The sequence below is a fragment of the Phalacrocorax carbo genome, chromosome 2 (genome assembly GCF_963921805.1).
Source record: "Phalacrocorax carbo chromosome 2, bPhaCar2.1, whole genome shotgun sequence".
Classification (NCBI taxonomy): Eukaryota; Metazoa; Chordata; class Aves; order Suliformes; family Phalacrocoracidae; genus Phalacrocorax; species Phalacrocorax carbo.
The window spans coordinates 116,401,277-116,417,914 of record NC_087514.1 but is presented as its reverse complement, the minus strand read 5'-3'; the positions used below and the strand labels follow the sequence as shown (position 1 = coordinate 116,417,914).

Genomic DNA, 16,638 nt, shown 5'->3' with positions numbered 1-16,638 from the left:
GTTCACCCTGCCCTCCACTCTCCCCAGTCTCTCTAGCACCTCCCAGCCCAGTTGACCTTGGGGGAAGGCATTCATGGTAGTACTGCATCATCATGGGAGTTGTCCCCTGTAGAGATGGGTAATGAGCTGCCAGTGAGGAGGAGATGCTCCTGAAGCGGATTGTGGAGGTGGCTTCTTGTCCACCTCTCCAATGGGCTTGTGCAGTCACAGCTGAAACTTCCCAGATCTGTTTTCCACACAATAGACTATTACAGTGTGAAACTCTGTGTGTGTGAATATTGTTTATTATTAATGCAAGAGGGCAAAGAGTTTTCCTATGGAAAGAGGTTTTCAAAAGCAGCTGAATCCAGCCTCCTTTGGTTTTGATTGTGAGGAAAAGGGGCAGTTGTGTAACCTTGTCAGTGACTGGTACCAGGTGCCATCCCATATGTTATTAAATGCTCTAAAGTCCCTGTCTCTCTCTGCTCCTTTCCTTCAGTAAATGCACTCCTGGACACTTAGGTTCTCACTCCAATTGATGCCAAATAGCTCTCGGCACCTAAATCTTCTAACACTTCTGAGAATTGGTGTGAGTGAGAATTACTTCAGTCCTTTCTCGCCTGCTGTGCTAGGGTTTAGGGCAAACAGAAACATTGTATTTTTTAACACACATCTGCAAAAAATTGATGAAAAATAATAATTTTAACATATCTATTAGCTTGAAATTGAACCTGGCTTCTCCTAGAATTTCTTTCTTGAGGAAATAATTCTCCGTAAGTGTAGACCTTCCCACTTTTGAAAGGAGCCCTGTAAGAAGAGAAAAACAAAAGTCTTCTGGAAATATGAAGTTAAGTACTACATTAATCAAACTATACAGTATACAGTTAACTGTTAGTTATAGACTAGTCAGGTATACATAATGTCATCTGGACTCTGCAAATTTTCCAGAAAGTGGATAGTTTGTCTGTTAAATTGCATGAAGTGGGGATGAACAGATGGAAAGAGGTAGAAACACAAATGGTATATGCAATATAGGTGTGTTCCATCAGTACATCTCCCATTTTTAATAAGCATGACAAAACGCATCCAATTCATACAGCCCCACATTTGTAAAGTAGTTCCAGAGGGCCACACATTATCCCTGCATTAAATTAATAGTTTTCTTTGGTAATAAAGAGTTAAACATACTTTAACGCAAATATTGAAAAGCAAATATTTAGTCTATTTATCCTCTGGGAGGGCTTCCTCCTCTGAGATGAGGCAAGAATGTTATCAGTAAATTGGATAATCAGGAACTGCTTAGCTGAGAAAAGAGGGTGGAAATGTATTTTAAATTCTAATTTGTCCTTGAACAGCATCAAGCATGTTTCACATTTGTTACTAGATAATTTTCCAGCTCACTGTAATTTTGGGGAAATTGCAATTAATATGAAACTGCAGTCAATCCTCAGTGAAAAGAGACTTTAAAGATGTTGACCAACATTTGCTGCCTAATTGGATGGAAAACAATAAAAATTTCCAGCACATCTCTACAATCAGTATTTTAACTTGATGTTAGCCAGGACGATTTTTTGACCAAAAGCTACACTGAAAAACATAAAACACCCTACTCAGTAGTGTCTGTTTCACCTGAGATCAGCCCTAGGGAAGAACATAATGGTAAGCTTAGGGTTTGTTAAACACCTAGGGATGAAGCAGAATACAAGATTTCTTTCTTTATGTCCTGCTATGTACTTTTCCTAAGCTCATATGGGACACTGTGTGTTTTCAGATAAGTAAATTAAATGCATCTTCTTTGAAGCTGACCTTCTAGTAAAACCATTATTTTTCTACTTAAAGTCTTTGTCTACCAAAGTATCACTGTTATGTAGATAATTACATTGCCACATAGCTGACAACAGCATCATCTAGAAGGGAAATTACTAGGAGCTTCACCTTTCTATGAGTTGCAGAAGCCATAAAATGAGGCAATTAGCAGAAATGCTTTTGCAAGAAATAGAGCATTGCCACCATGTAGAGTAAAATGCCTACCCACGATTGCTTGTTGCTGTCCTTAATATAGAAGAATGTCTCAGAGAGCAATGATCCTTTTGGCTCACGTGGAGCATTGCATGCTCTTTCTGCTTTGGTAATATGAATGCAAGTAAATGCAATTTCAGCAATTATCTTCTCTAAGCTGTCTAAATTTTAGTTATCCAGGTATACACAATCTATAACTTTTTTCCTCTTTGACATAAGTTTGTCTTACATGCTGAAGGATGCTGCATTCACATGGATCCCCTCCCTGACTTGTAATTCTGAAGACACGCGCCGCAGTTGAAAATTGTGATTACATTGTAGTTTCATTTATAACATGCAGGCAGTTCTTGAAAATCTTGAAATATTTTGTTTTCACAACTAGTTTATTTCCTGCTTAATAGAAGGGTTGGAAGCAAGAAAGAAAAAAGAAAAAAACAAACAACAACAACAACAAAAACTGCACAAACACACACACCCCCAAAAAAAAAACAAACCACCAAACAAAAACAATCCCAAAACCAAAAGGGGTCTATGTCTTCTCCCTACAAGAGTTTCAGTTTCCCAGCCAAGGCAGGAAATGGCATATGGCTGGTATAAGCCCGGAGCCAGGGTGAATCACAGCATCGTAGTCAGTATGTTCCTAATTCACTTCCTCGGTAATCACAAAAGAAAGGCTATAAATTTAATGCATAGATCCCTCCAAATGAGGATTGGGTGTATTGATGAGGGAGCTTTTGTTTGCAGTGCTAATATTGCCTGTTTTTCTAGCTGCACCTCTCAGAAGTGTAGTAATCTTTCATATCCTGAGATCAGTGGCACGTTAAGCTCTCCAGACAGACTTTGTGCTGCCCCATGTCTTTTTTTGTGAAGCACGGGGATGAATTTTAAACATTGCTGGTTGCTGACAGAGCTCCATCATCAATGGGCTTGAAATGAGAGGCTGCTATGTGCAGCCTCATTTTGTTCCTCTGTAAGCCCAGGCACAGCATATTGGCATCATCAGGGGTTTCTTCTGCATATCTGTTTACAGCTGCAAGGTGAGATGTTGTCTGTCTCGCAATGTGTGTTACAGCTAGAAAATATGGAGAGGTCACACCAAGGTGCTTGGTCTGTTTTGCTAGATCTGGTCCCTCAACACAGCTGAGCATGGAAGTCCATTTTCTGTTAATAACCTCTGGGGGGGTGTTGTGGTTTAACACCAACTGGCAGCTAAGCACACTCGTCCCCAGCGGGATAGGGGACAGAATCAGAAGGGTAAAAGGGAGAAAACTTGTGGATTGAGATAAACAGTTTAATAATTGAAATAAAATAATAGTAGTAGTAGTAGTAATGAAAAGGAAAATAACAGAGAAAAATAAAACCCAAGAAAGACAAGTAATGTAAATGAAAAGAATTGCTCATCACCAATGGATTGATGCCCAGCCAGTCCCCAGGCAGCAGACCCTCTGCCAACCAACTGTCCCTGTAGCTTAATTACTGAGTACGGTGTCATATGGTGTGGGATATCCCTTTGGTCAGTTGGGGTCAGCTGTCCCAGCTGTGTCCCCTCCCAAATCCTTGTGCACCCCCAGCCTGCTCACTGGGGGGGAAGGGGGGCCAAGGGGGGTGAGGAGCAGAAAAGGCCTTGACTCTGTGTCAAGGCAATAATGAAAACATCCTTGTGTTACCAACACTGTTTCCAGCACAAATCCAAAACATAGCCCCATACTAGCTACCATGAAGAAAAATAACTCTATCCCAGCCAAAACCAGCACAATGGGATAAACAGCCACTGAGTACGATGGATCTCAAATGCCACCAGATGGGAGGACACAGGATGGTTTCTCTTGGAAAGCAGCAGATGAGCAATAGCCTCTGATGAGCACTTGTTTTCTGTAACAAGCTGATGACAAGCTCTGGCAGACTGAACTGCTTAGTGGTGTTCTCCAAGGGCAACAAACTCTTTGTTAGCTGAAACAGAAACTTCTGAAGAACAACAGCAATTCATCACTTAAGACCTTGATGGGATTTGGGTGCGTCTCTCACAGAGAGATGTCTTCAAATGAAAAGACACCTGTCAAAATGCCCCTTCTGGAAATTTAGGCTATTTCTTAATGAAATAGTCAAAAAACATGCTGAGCTCTTGTCAAGGGTGAGACAGCATAAATACAAATGCGGAGAGGATCTGGATACCAGGTTTTATGGAAGAATCAGTGACATTACAGCTTTTGCCCTACTTATTGTCTCTCACACTCCTTCCCCGCTATCACTTCACTCCCTAGGTCTCCCCTTCCCTACAGTAAAGGCTGAGATTGACTCTTTGAGCAGATGACAGTAGTAAACAAAAGTGGTTTTCTGCCCAACTTGTGTGATTTCACTGAAATCAGTAACTATTTCTGGAAAAAAGAGATTTTAAAAAAACTTGCACTTGGGTTGAAAGTTCATTTGAATGTCTTTCCACATTTACCATTTCATTTTTTGCTTTCAGAACTGCTGTAGAAAAGAAGCTCAAACACTGTGTTATAAAATGTGATTGTAAAATTCTGTAAAGAAGCAACACATTGTGACTGACTGTAAAAATAACTTCCCTGAAAACTGATCCCACCAAAGTGGTATAACTGCCTGGTTACTTACGGTGGTGTCCTGAATCATCTCTAGTCTAAATAAATCATGCTGTCACTTACACCTGTAACTTCTGATTAAGTCCTCCTCAGCTATGTGGGATCCAAGGGAATAAGTGGCTTTGGAGCAGAAGCCCACGTGTGGCCAGATCCTGACCATGCCCTAGGCTTCAGGTGGAGACACGTGTAGTTATCTTCTGTTGCTCCATTTTCCAGTTCCATTACTAGTTACTGTGAAAAGGGCAAAAGAGGGAAGGAGAGCAGTCGTGGCCATGGTAAGTCACACACCAGTATTTCATGTGCCGAGGCCATCACTTGGGGTGCTGCCAGTCAGTCTGTGCTAACACAGACCAGGAACATCATCGAGAGGTTGTACTGATGACACAGACCAGGAACATCACCGAGAGGTTGTACTGATGAAGGAGGATTTTTGCTACAAGAGGAAGAGCTAAAAACCTCAGTAAGTTTGAAACAGCAGAAGGCCAGAGAGCAACTGGCTATTTACATATCAGACTTTTATTTTTTAACTAAACCTTGTATAATCCTAATTGCTTGTCCTAATGTTCTGGCACATAGCAGCATCTAGTTTCAAGGTCATTGATGATGGAGCTCTGTAAGCAACAGGCAATGTTAAAAATCCATTAGCAGACCAGAGATGATACTGAATCCCTTTGCTGAGGGCAGACTGTTCTTTTGTTCTGTAACTCTTTTTCCCACACTTTCAGCAGGCCCAGAGCCCGGCTCTTCATTTCACAGCCTACTTTTTGTTCAGATATTGTTTTTTCTGTTTTCCAACTCCTCTATAATGGTACAAGGCCCTTGAAAGAACAAGGTTTCGGCACATATAAGCGGCCCTACAAAATTCAGTGCTTTTTCAGAGAGTCTTGAAACACTAAAAAAGGGCTGTAACTGGATGGGTTTTCATTTCAACACATGTTAAGAACACATGTACAGATAACCTGAGCCTGCCAGCATGGAGATCTTGTTTGAAATCTGACTTTCATCATCTTCATCTCAAGAAGAGTTACTGAACACACTATGTTTACTAATATTGTTGAGACTGAGATCATCCATTGCTCTCTGCTTGTCCTCATTTGGGACACCACACCAGGTTTAATTTCTCCATGTTCCCTTGTCCTGTTCAGCTCTGGCACCATCATCATCTCTGGAGCAGTTCAGCATCACCTCCCATAGGCAAGCCTATGCCTGTCTTCTCAGCAAAGCAACATGGTGCAAAGAGCTACAAGCACAGGCTCAACAGTCTAGAAAATTGCCTAGAAAAATAGGTATTGATATATATCAGCGTCAGCTTGTTTAGAGCATTAAATATTAGATATGATTTATCGTGTTTGGCGTTTAGAGGACTGGGAGTTTTTCTTTCAATAATAGTTAGCTGTTAGTTTATTTATCATGGCATTCCAGCATCTTAATTAACATTTAGATGATCAAAAACCTGAGATGATATTTTAAGAAGTATGGAGGTGGATATTTCCTTTCAGGGACAGACATTTATAGCAAAGCTGCTGAATATGTGAAAAGTACATTGCAAAAATCCTCTTGGGGCCAAATTTTTCAGCACAGGGCAGTGAGTTTCATCCTCTTCTGATCACCAGATGTCAAGAACGATAATCACTTTTGGACCAAAAATCAGGAAAGGTCTATTTGCATTTTAAGTAAGTCTCATTGTTCCTGAACCACAGAATCAAAGGTCTGGCAGCACTGGAAGCTCTTTGTCAAGGAGTTAGAGAGTTGATTTGCAAGAGGAATAAACACAGTTCCTCTTGCTGATACGTATGATTTAAAACCATGAAGTTAGAAGGGGCTTTCTTTCAGCAGGGATATTTTTCTTTTCTGTAACAGCCTTGAAGAAAAACCTGCTTATTACTGCCTCAGTTTTTTCTCAGAATGTCGTTTCTAAAGAAAACTGTGTCACTAGGAAGTCAGTTCTAATTTTATGCACTGTTTTGTAGCTTGCCTACATGCAAGGCAACTTTTCTTGCTATTTAAACATTGGATATTATTATGGGGAAATCAGGTGGGGTAGGCACTCAAACAGACCCCTCAGTGACATATAACGTGAAACTTATTAATTTGGCAGGACAGATACCATAGTTAGATATCAAGTCTTGTTCTATAGAACATAAATATACAAGTCCCAACTTCTCCCCACTGGTTTAGACTGACACAGGGGGGACTCAGGGGAATGGGACACTCCAACCAGTCAAGGTGTCAGGTCCAGACCTGGCAGCTTGGTCCCAAATGGAGGGGTTCCTCCTCTAGCTCCCGCATGTTATTGGATGTCCCTGTACAGTGTAACCCCATCGCAAGGAGCTAGTGATTAACGTACCCACAACTCTGCACATTTTGAGCTGGCAGATTTAACTCTAAAAAAAAAAAAAACCCACCACAAAAAAATCCCCAACAACACAAACCCCTCTCCCTTACTAAAGAGTAAAACCTTTGAAGTCAATCCCATACTGCTGTTATTCATGAAAAATTGCCTAAATAAGATTTTTGCTTAGTTCTTTCCATGTGTTTTGAACTTTTTCATCTCACATGCCTGTTATTCATGCATAGAATGCCTTTGCCACAGCGTTCAAATGAGTGTAGACTATCTAGTCAGGTCAAAAGAGAAGGGTGTCTGTAAAGTGCAATTTCATCTCCTTAAAAAAGAAGAATTGATCCTTTTGAATCACCAAAATGACACTGCCAAGAGCTGCCATAATACTTTTATCTGTGGGCCAGATAGGAACAATACACAGCAGACCACAAAATTATTACGTCCTCTTTTTATTACTTTTCTGAACAATCCATTCAGCCTGTATTTAGCACTGGAAAGTGTAATGGGAGGGTTGCTAATAGTACTGGTAATTTTATGTGAGGTGAATATCTGTGTATCAGTCAATGGACCCAGCAACTGTCTGTCCATCAACTTGAATATTCAGGCAAGCATCAGACAGCAATGACTTCCAGCAGTTAGACATCTAGGGTGGCTGGAGAAATCTGGGTTCAGGCTTTAATCTGTAGTTTGCCTGATGACCAGCTGAGGATCTGTGCCTCTGTCCTCTCCACAATGTCAGCTGGGGTAGGCAATGGGGTCCCAGCATCAGTTAAGAAAAAGAAGCAGGTGGGTGCCAGGTATTAGGGCAGATAAAGGGGGCAGTTCCAGAGGTGGTGGGAGGCACCCAAGGAGTCTGAAGACCAAGGAGGGGCAAGCAAAGGGATGCCCAGCTCATCCTTACAAACCTAATGATCTGGGGGAATTAGGCTCAAGATTTTTAACTTTAAAGGTGTGAATGTCCTGCATAGAAAATGCCATTCTCTGATCTCCCCACAGTTCTCGACAGAGGCAAAGCAGGAGAAGAAACAGGGCAAGTACATGTCCAGCAGCAGCCAGCCGCAGGGGCAGGAAGTAGACATAGAGGAATTTTTAAAAATAGTCTCCCTTTCAGCATCAGGGCTTCTACACAAAAACAATTAATTAAAAATGAAAAAGAGGGCAGGAGAGGAGGTTGCGCAAAGGCTTAGAGATGACTGCAGGGGCACCAGCGCCTTTTCAGGGACATTTCTTTCTCCTTCTAAGGTGACATCCTAAACTCTTCACTGCTACAATAGTGGCCCAGCTTGCTTAAAGTTCTCCATTTCCCATAAATTCTGGCATGGAAACAGCTTTCTGGTGACAATTGCAAATGCGCTGGGGAGACAGGGGCAAGGCACTCATTATTTTTATCAGCCTCCCACAGCAGAAGTTGGAGTTCTATGGAAAATATGTAATTTTAAATGTATTTATTTATGCAAGTTTTAAATCAAAACAATTTCTGACTGGCACATTCCTCTTAGCTGGAACGATAAAAAATAGTGGTTGGGTCATAGCTGGATTAGCTGGAGGTGACAGTATCTCTGTGTCTCTTTCCCTTCTTCTTTCTCTCTTCTATAGACTTGAACCTTTTTATCCTGTCCTCCCCTGCCCCCCCCCCCCCCCACTTTAGCATAAATGCCTAATATAGTTGTCTTTATACAGTCAGCATAACATCACATTGTTACCAATGTTTCAGTTTTCTTTCAAATTTCTCCAGGCTGTAGGGCTCGTTCTCCCTCCCTCTATTAATCTTATGTTGAGCCTGGAAACAACAGGCGAAAAACATCAGCCAACAGTGCCATGGCCATAGCTGTGCTGGCCAAGAGGATGGTAAAGGTTCCCTTTGCATGTGTGTGACAAACATAATTCTCTTTCATTCCTTAGGGTGAATGTCACTTTCCTGAAATGCAGAGTAGTTACTAAATTACTTTTATAGGAGAGACAGACATAAAGACTTGGAATAAAATTTTGCCCTGTCTCCTATGTCTGACTCTGCTTCCAAGTCTTTCCATTCACCTATATTAAGGTGTTCTGTTTCCATTTAGGCTTCCTCCAAAAAAGGCTTAGATTTACAAAAGTGATGCAATGTGTCCTTTTGGTAGTATTTAAGGTCAGATTATCAGAACAGTTTAAAATTCTATTTTCCATGGCTGTTCTGGAAAACCTAGCCACTGGTTTAGATATTCAGATGGGAGCTGACCCATTCGTAGAGTATTTCTAGCAAGGCATTATTAAACGTGACCTGCTTCTCAAAACAATGCGTCCTTCCAGTGCCAGGTGTCTGGATGCATTAGCTGGTATTGGAAGAAAATGACTGTGGCAGAATCTCATTTGTAAGTTCATTTAAGAGCTACTCGGTTATCCTAACATTAAATTTCTTCATTTGCTTCCAGTGAAACACTGTTTGTTTTCTCAGTTTTGGCTTTTTCATCTGCAAAAGGAATACCAGCCTTTACAGACTGTGAAATAATTAATAGATACATCAATACATAGGACACAGAGGACATATGTGCAAATGTATGTGTGAGTGGTTTTTTCCTATATGAATTTCATTACTACATTGACAGTTATGTCTATGGGCACTACAAGTCAGCTAAACGTGTTCAGTACTTTCCATTCTAAATCCCCAGTTTTAGCAGCTTACAATTTTTACAACTTAAATGCCACCATCTGGGCCAGATAGTGCCATATTAGTGACACCTCTGACAGTTTTACCCATTAGTCCCTCAAATCGGAGTCATCCCATCCAAGTTTTGGCAAACATGTTCATATTGCAAGGCATAAAGAGACAAAGACAGTGAGCCCATGGGAAAGACCATGAGGCTATTAATTGCCTTGGCATTAAGCTAATATGGTACTCAAGAGATGATGCTTAAGGATACACACTGACTGATGAAAGTAAAAAACAAGTTCAGTGAATGAAGTAGTGTGCCTTAATAAAAACAGTGACAATCATTCCCTAGATTGCAGTCAAAAAGTGACTGAGCAGAACCTTTGTTCTGGTGGCATGCTCAGCATTAGCAATTTGATTAAGTAACCTTAGTAAGGGTCTTTGGAGAAGACGGTGGGAAGCATGATTACTTTTTGAAGGTAATAACAAAGAGTCCATCAAAGCTGTTAGTCTACTATCCCTTTGAATGAAGACCAGAGAAAAAAGTAGCTAGGGTACTCCAAGTTTAACTTAATTGCTAAGCCTTTAGTTCCTCTGTTTCTGATCCGCTACAAATTTGAATGATTCCAGGTGTGCTAAGACATTTCAGTGAGTACTTTATACTAGTAGCTTCCAGCTGTGCTTTAAGGTTGGCATAGGGGAATACCTCTTAGTGGGAATAAATGGTAGTCTGCAATCAGGCTGTCAGCTATTTAGGGGATCAGGAAGCAAACAAGAGAGTGATGGTCAGATTTGCAGGTCATCAGAGTATGTTCAGAAGTCGTCCCTGAGAAGACTGTTTTAGTATCCCCGACTTCACTACTTCTGCAGCAACGCTGCCCCTTCCAGGCACCGCTGTGGCTATCTCAAATGTGAACTCTCTCCTTACTCTTCCCATTCCCTATGCTTCAATCTACAGAAAGATTAACCCAGTGGGAAAAAGCACACCACAGAGAGGTTTTCAACTTCAAACAAGCAATGGTATCCTATGGCAGATAAATTAAATTATTCTAATTCCCCTCAAATAGTCTGCCCCATTGAGTTGTTGTTGTTATTACTATTATTATTATTATTGTCATAACTTTTTACTTTTAGTCATTAATACCACTTATTTTCTACTATTTAATTTATGTTCAGGCCAAATTCCTAACTGTCTCATGCTCCCTGGTGGAATATATTGGCAAATAATGTTTCAACACATTGCTGTATCCTGTGCCACTACTTCAAGCATAATGAAACACCTCTCCTATACCGGCATGACTGTAGGACTCTCACCATACTCACTCAGCTTTACATAATTTGTTTGCAAGATCCACGTTCTGCCTGCTTTTTTTCCCCATTTCAGACTACTAGGATGCCTTCCAAAACCAGCAAACTTGCTTACATGGGAGGCCAAAAACTGATGCAATGGGTCAAACTCTGGGCTCATTTACACCTATACCAAATGTGGATCTGGTCTTCTCCATAATGTGAGCTGTGGTTGTGTCTCAGTTCTGAATCTCAGAAACTTTTGGGTCAGACACATTGCCAACATATAGTTGTCTAATCTCTGCCATGCAGTTTTGAAATAGCTTAGCCATGATTCTCTGAGGAGGTTTGATTTAGTGTGATGGAGCTCAGAAACTGAAGAAGAAAGAATTATCCTGGGGGAAAAAAGAAAATGTATCTTGTAGAAATGCCATTTTTCAGAGCTTGAGATATGGTAGTTAAGTGTAAATACAATGTTAAAACTTCTTCTTTAAGCCCTTTAGTTATTCCTCAGTGGGAGGCAGGGAGATATATGCAAATTATTTTCAAGCTGCCTAGCCCCACAGTAAACCAGGTAGTTAGAAATGACAATGGATTAAAGATTGAAGCTTTTGGTAGTTATAGGGAATTTAATTCTGATTTACAAAGACTTCTTGTAGACTCAAGTGTGTGACTAAAATACTTTTCTTCTCGTTGAAGTTCATTTGTAACCCAGAGGTAACAAATGGTGTTCAGCAATAGAAACATAGTGTTGCTCTTTTGTAATTTATTGTCTTACTCATTTTCACATAACCACAGATTTGAGTGTTGATTTTTGAAAGTAGCACAGATACTTTGCATTCATTTTGTACATCATTTGGATGCACAGTTATATTCACAGATGTGTGTCTTCTGTAATTGCATGGTTATAATATGTAAGGAGCAATATCCACCTTGTAATGTTAACACTAAAATGGCTGAAAGTGCATAACACAGCCAGTAGAAACAACTGTGAGACTGACTGCCTTTTCAGCTGAATCTCAGGAGTAGCTTGGTAAAGCAGGTAGGTGTTATACCAGTACAGACCAGTGTGAGAGGAGAATTAGAGCCAGTGTAAGCACTGACATTACATATGTGTTGTATAGGCAAAATATGATTTCATTTTCCTTTTTTTTTATTCCACCTTATAAATATAATAAAAAAATGTGGAGAAGTCCTGCTTTCTCACTGTGTCAGTTGTTGACCATCAGGAAGGGTGATTCAACATTTCATCATTAGTAATAAAAGCACAAAGCCACAGAAGTCAATATTGGTTTGAGCATGTGTTATTGAAAAGAAACTGTAATTGCAAAGAACCTCACAGCACAGTAATCCAAATGCAACCATGCAGAGAAAAAAAAACCAAACCCACCACCCACAAACAAACAAAAACCCTAAAAAAAGCCAGGGATGTGTTCTTCTAGTAAATCCTGTGTTTACTAGGAAAAAAGACCCCAGGAATGAGGCTGGATATCTGCACGTAGGTGAGCAGTGAGGCACCATGCATCGGCTCAGCTGAGAGGGGCAGGGCAGGCAATAAGTGGGGAGCAGATGCTGACCCCACTCCATAGAGGTCCTCAGGGTGCACCCATTCACTCATGTCTCCAGCAGTCTCAGTGGGAAAGTGGGGAGGTTATCAGTTCCCTCTCCTACAGGAAGCTCAGAAGTGAAACGTCTGAGCCTGGTTCACTGCAACTGCCCCCAGCTCCTCCAGCCTGCCTCTCTCTGGCTTGAAATTGGCCACTTCAGGGACCTTTTCCCCTGAAACTGGTCCTGTCAAGGCTTGGCCTTTGTCACCAACTTGATAAACCCTTCCCTGAAGTGCTTCTTTCAGACGTAGCGCTTCATTGAATGAAGTCAGAAGTGTGTACATGGAGTTAACTACTCAAATAACCAAAAGCTACATGAGTACTTTCAGATGCAGGATCCTTCTGACTAATATTCCTATCACGTCTGACTAATGAGGGCTGGTTAAAATGTCAAGAGTTTTTGGTGGTTTTTTTACTACTTTGTTTCTTACTCTCACAGTAGATGATAATGAACTGACATGTTGTTTACTCATTCCATTTATATAGTCCTGCAGGGATAGAAGAGTTGCTGCACCTTAACTGCTTCTGTGTGGTTTACAAAGACTATAGGTGTATGAATAAGAGTCACTGTTCCTGCTGGGAAGCAAACTCGGCTCTGTCATTTAAGACTAGGTCCATATTGAAGATAATGCAGGACTACTGTTGCCCAAGTGGGAGAAATCTGCTTCTGTAAGGCAAAATTTCTCCTGGAGCTCCCATACCTGCACCACTGAATTTTTCCGCTGTCAGTGAAGGAGAGCAAGGTCAGACCCGTAGCAGCCTCACTGCCCTGCTTAGGGACGCGCAAGAAGCCCTTTCTTTAACCTCTGAACATTGGCCCAGGGAGGTGAGAGCAGCAGTCCCCAGGTGCGTGGGTGGACAATGGTAAGGGAGCTGGCTTAGGCCCCTCACCCATCCCTGGAGCTACCTCTCACACAAAAAAACTGGCCTTTCACTGATGTCCTGTCTCCGCAGGGCAGCTCCAGAGCCTGGGTGTTCCTTCAGTGGCTCCCTCAGCCATGCACAGCTCTCATGCCAAGCCCTTTCAAAAGAACAAAAGGATTTTGCTTGATATTCATGAGGCAGAGGCATCACTGATAAGACTATCATACAACAGAGCATAATCCAATATGTATCTAAAGGCAGCAATAGCCTAGGAAAGAGCCTAGGGGAGAAATGCCTAAAATGGAGAGGCTGTAGAGAAAATGCATGTATAAATGTACATAAAAAAAGTAGGCAAGGCAAAAAATGCTGTCAGTATTTACTGTAACCAACTTCCCCATCAGTTCTTTCAGGTCATTTGTTAAATGCACGGAAACTATTGATTCTATGTAATTAAATCATTTCTGTGCATTTCACAGGGACAAACGCTAAGCACGGACTGCGCTGTAAGGCTTGTAAGATGAGCATCCACCACAAGTGTGTAGACAGCATTGGACAACAGCGTTGCATGGGCAAGCTGGTAAGTGAGCAGCTCAGGGCAGCAAGTACAGTGGGAGGCATCAGCTTGTGCTGGAGCTACTTGCTTTGTGTGCCCAAGCCCCAACCCCCTGGATGGCATTTAGCTGGTGTATTAACAGAACTGACACAAGGTCACTTTACTGAGGTGGGAAAAGTATAGCCAGGTGGTATCCTATTATCAATTTGGGCAATTGCTGCTACTCAAAAACGTGAACAAAAATGAAACACAAATCTAGTCCGCATTGTAGATGTGAAAATAGTTACATAACCCAAATTTAGCTAAATAAAATAATTCATTTTCTTGATTTAAACTGTGCTTGCTGTGGTGTAAATCTCTCAATGAATGCTATAAATTAGACAAAATATCTCAATGGAGTTTAACAAATGAAGAAGCATTCAAATTAAGTTTTATTGTTTTTTCCACTGTTAGGGCTTGAAGAAAAAAAAATAATTCATCTTAACAAGAAAGCCAAAGGGTACTTCACCGTGGGCCACTGCAGAGTTTGAAGCAATCTCTCAGTAGGGGAGGCTGGGAGGAGACCTGCCCCTGTATGGACACAGCACCTTAGTGCCCAGGTCACCTTCTGAGCAGCAAATTCTCATTACTGGCAAAGGCAGGACATTGCATTTGAGATGATTCTAACCCAGCTTGCTGACCTTTATGGGAACATGGTTCTTGTGGTTACTTCTAGAAAAAGAACTTGCAAAAATGACTATTTGGAATACGAAAACTGAATACATATATTAATGTTTCAGATGTTCTCAGATCTGTTGCAACCTGAAAGCACCTGAGACAAATACGAGCTAAACCCAAACAGTTTCACTGGGTTAAATAATGAAAAAATGCAAGCATAGACTTCAAAAGGGCTAGAAAACTGACCTTTCACTGGACAGACCTTTTCTCTCCAAGACTTTTCAGTGAATGCTATTGTTGTTTATATACCTGAGGCAAATCTTTATGCATTTAACCATAATTGTAGCCCTAGCATGAAGCATTCTGGTATAGGAAGTTGGTCTGTGAAGAGCTGAATTACTTCATTGCAAGCCTTGAATAAGCCAAATATTAAATCACGTGAATTGTTTCACACAGTTCTTGATTCCAGCATCAGTTCTTGTGGTCACTAGCTTAAAAGGGCAGAAAAGTAGATGCCATATTTACAGCAGGAAGTTGTCCAGCAAAGTCACGGGAATTTTATGAGATGATGTGTCTGAATCTAGTTTGTTTGGGGCAAAATGAGCCTGAGGAATCAAATTTATTCCTCTGAGAAACCAAATTTATCAATCCCCTCATTCCCTCTCAATCTATGCTGCAGCTCTTTAGCAAAAGAACTAGTTGTCTATCATTTTTTCTTGTATACTGAACATAGGATATGGAAAATATGCACATTCTTATGAGGCTTTCCCACTTCTCACTGTAACTGGAAGATCTCACAGTCTGGAAAAATTAGAAATCTGAGAGACCGTTTGTGAAGCTCTAATACTTTGAAGGGCATTTCCAAAGACTTAGATATTAGCACCTTCATTTTGGGTACTCTTCTGGTTGCAATTTGGGGAGTTTTTGATCTTACAATACAAAAAAGCAGTGGAAGCTGCAGTCAGTCAGTAGCAAACCTTAGAAAAACCTATAGAAACACTCTAAATTCCTTAGGTTTCACAAATGTATATGTGGGAACATGAGGATTTGGAGTCAGGGTAGGGAAGAATAGTCTAGAACAGTTTAGCAAATGCAAAACAATGCAAATTCACATTACATAAGAAGAAAAGGAGGGAAACTTCCCAGGACCTCTAATGATTCAGCACTTCTGGTGCAATTAATCAGTGCTGCTTTTGTGTGAGACAAAAGAAAAAGTGGGGCTGAAAATGAATCCCTCCTCCTCCTTCCACATAAATACAGGAAAAAGTTTTTTTCCAGGAGAAAAATCAAATAAATCCCTGATCTGTAAACTCCATAGTGACTCAACAACAGGAAGAAAATTTCCAGCCTCACCACACTGTTACACCACTAGCTGAAGAGCTGAGGTTATATCTACTACGCCAGTCATGGCAGCAATGCACTTCATTTGGTTTTGCTTTCTCTCCCTCCAGCCAAAGGGATTTCGACGGTACTACAGCTCACCACTACTCATTCATGAACAGTTTGGCTGCATCAAAGAAGTGATGCCTATTGGTAGGTTTTGATTGCTTTTCCATTCAGTCTCCCTTTGGCAGTGCTCTGCAACAGCAGCGGCAGACTTCCAGCCGTGGTATTTATCCTCAGCAGCCTTCCAGCTCCTTTCAGTGACTGGATGTCCTTCTGCCATCTCAGGAAAGGACCACTTCAAAGATACAAAGCTGGAAGAGGAGAGGGTGTGTTTATTGTGCGTTTCACTCAACCCCCCATACATATAACCTCTTAATAATCACTCTGTTTACAAAAATAACTGCCTGAGATCAAGATAGGGACATAAAAGGCAGGAAACACTGGAATACTGAGGTGAAGCTCTGAGCTGGGAAGTATCAGATAAAAGACAGAGACGTTAAAACAGCAGGAGGCATTCAAACCTCTGGTCTGGCTTTTGAGGGACTTTGCTAGGTTCCTGGCCTTTTCCACCCACACTTCTTACTTTCCTCATATTTTTCCTTATTGACCATGTCTACATATTGTCCAAGTATTTAAATGTCCAGATTTTGCTCACTCTAATACCAAACTCCTGAAAAGAAAGATTTTGAAGTGGATAAGTTGAGTTGATTCTCGAA

General features: G+C 41.0%; 1 protein-coding gene across 1 annotated transcript in view; it reads left to right on the top strand.

The window, feature by feature from the left end:
• STAC (SH3 and cysteine rich domain) overlaps nt 1-16,638 on the top strand; it is a 75,434-nt gene that overhangs the window by 31,215 nt on the left and 27,581 nt on the right. Inside the window, exons 3-4 of the mRNA XM_064443970.1 lie at nt 13,803-13,903; nt 15,988-16,069. Of these exons, the coding sequence (XP_064300040.1) occupies nt 13,803-13,903; nt 15,988-16,069 (183 nt within the window). The remainder of the gene's footprint in view (nt 1-13,802; nt 13,904-15,987; nt 16,070-16,638) is intronic.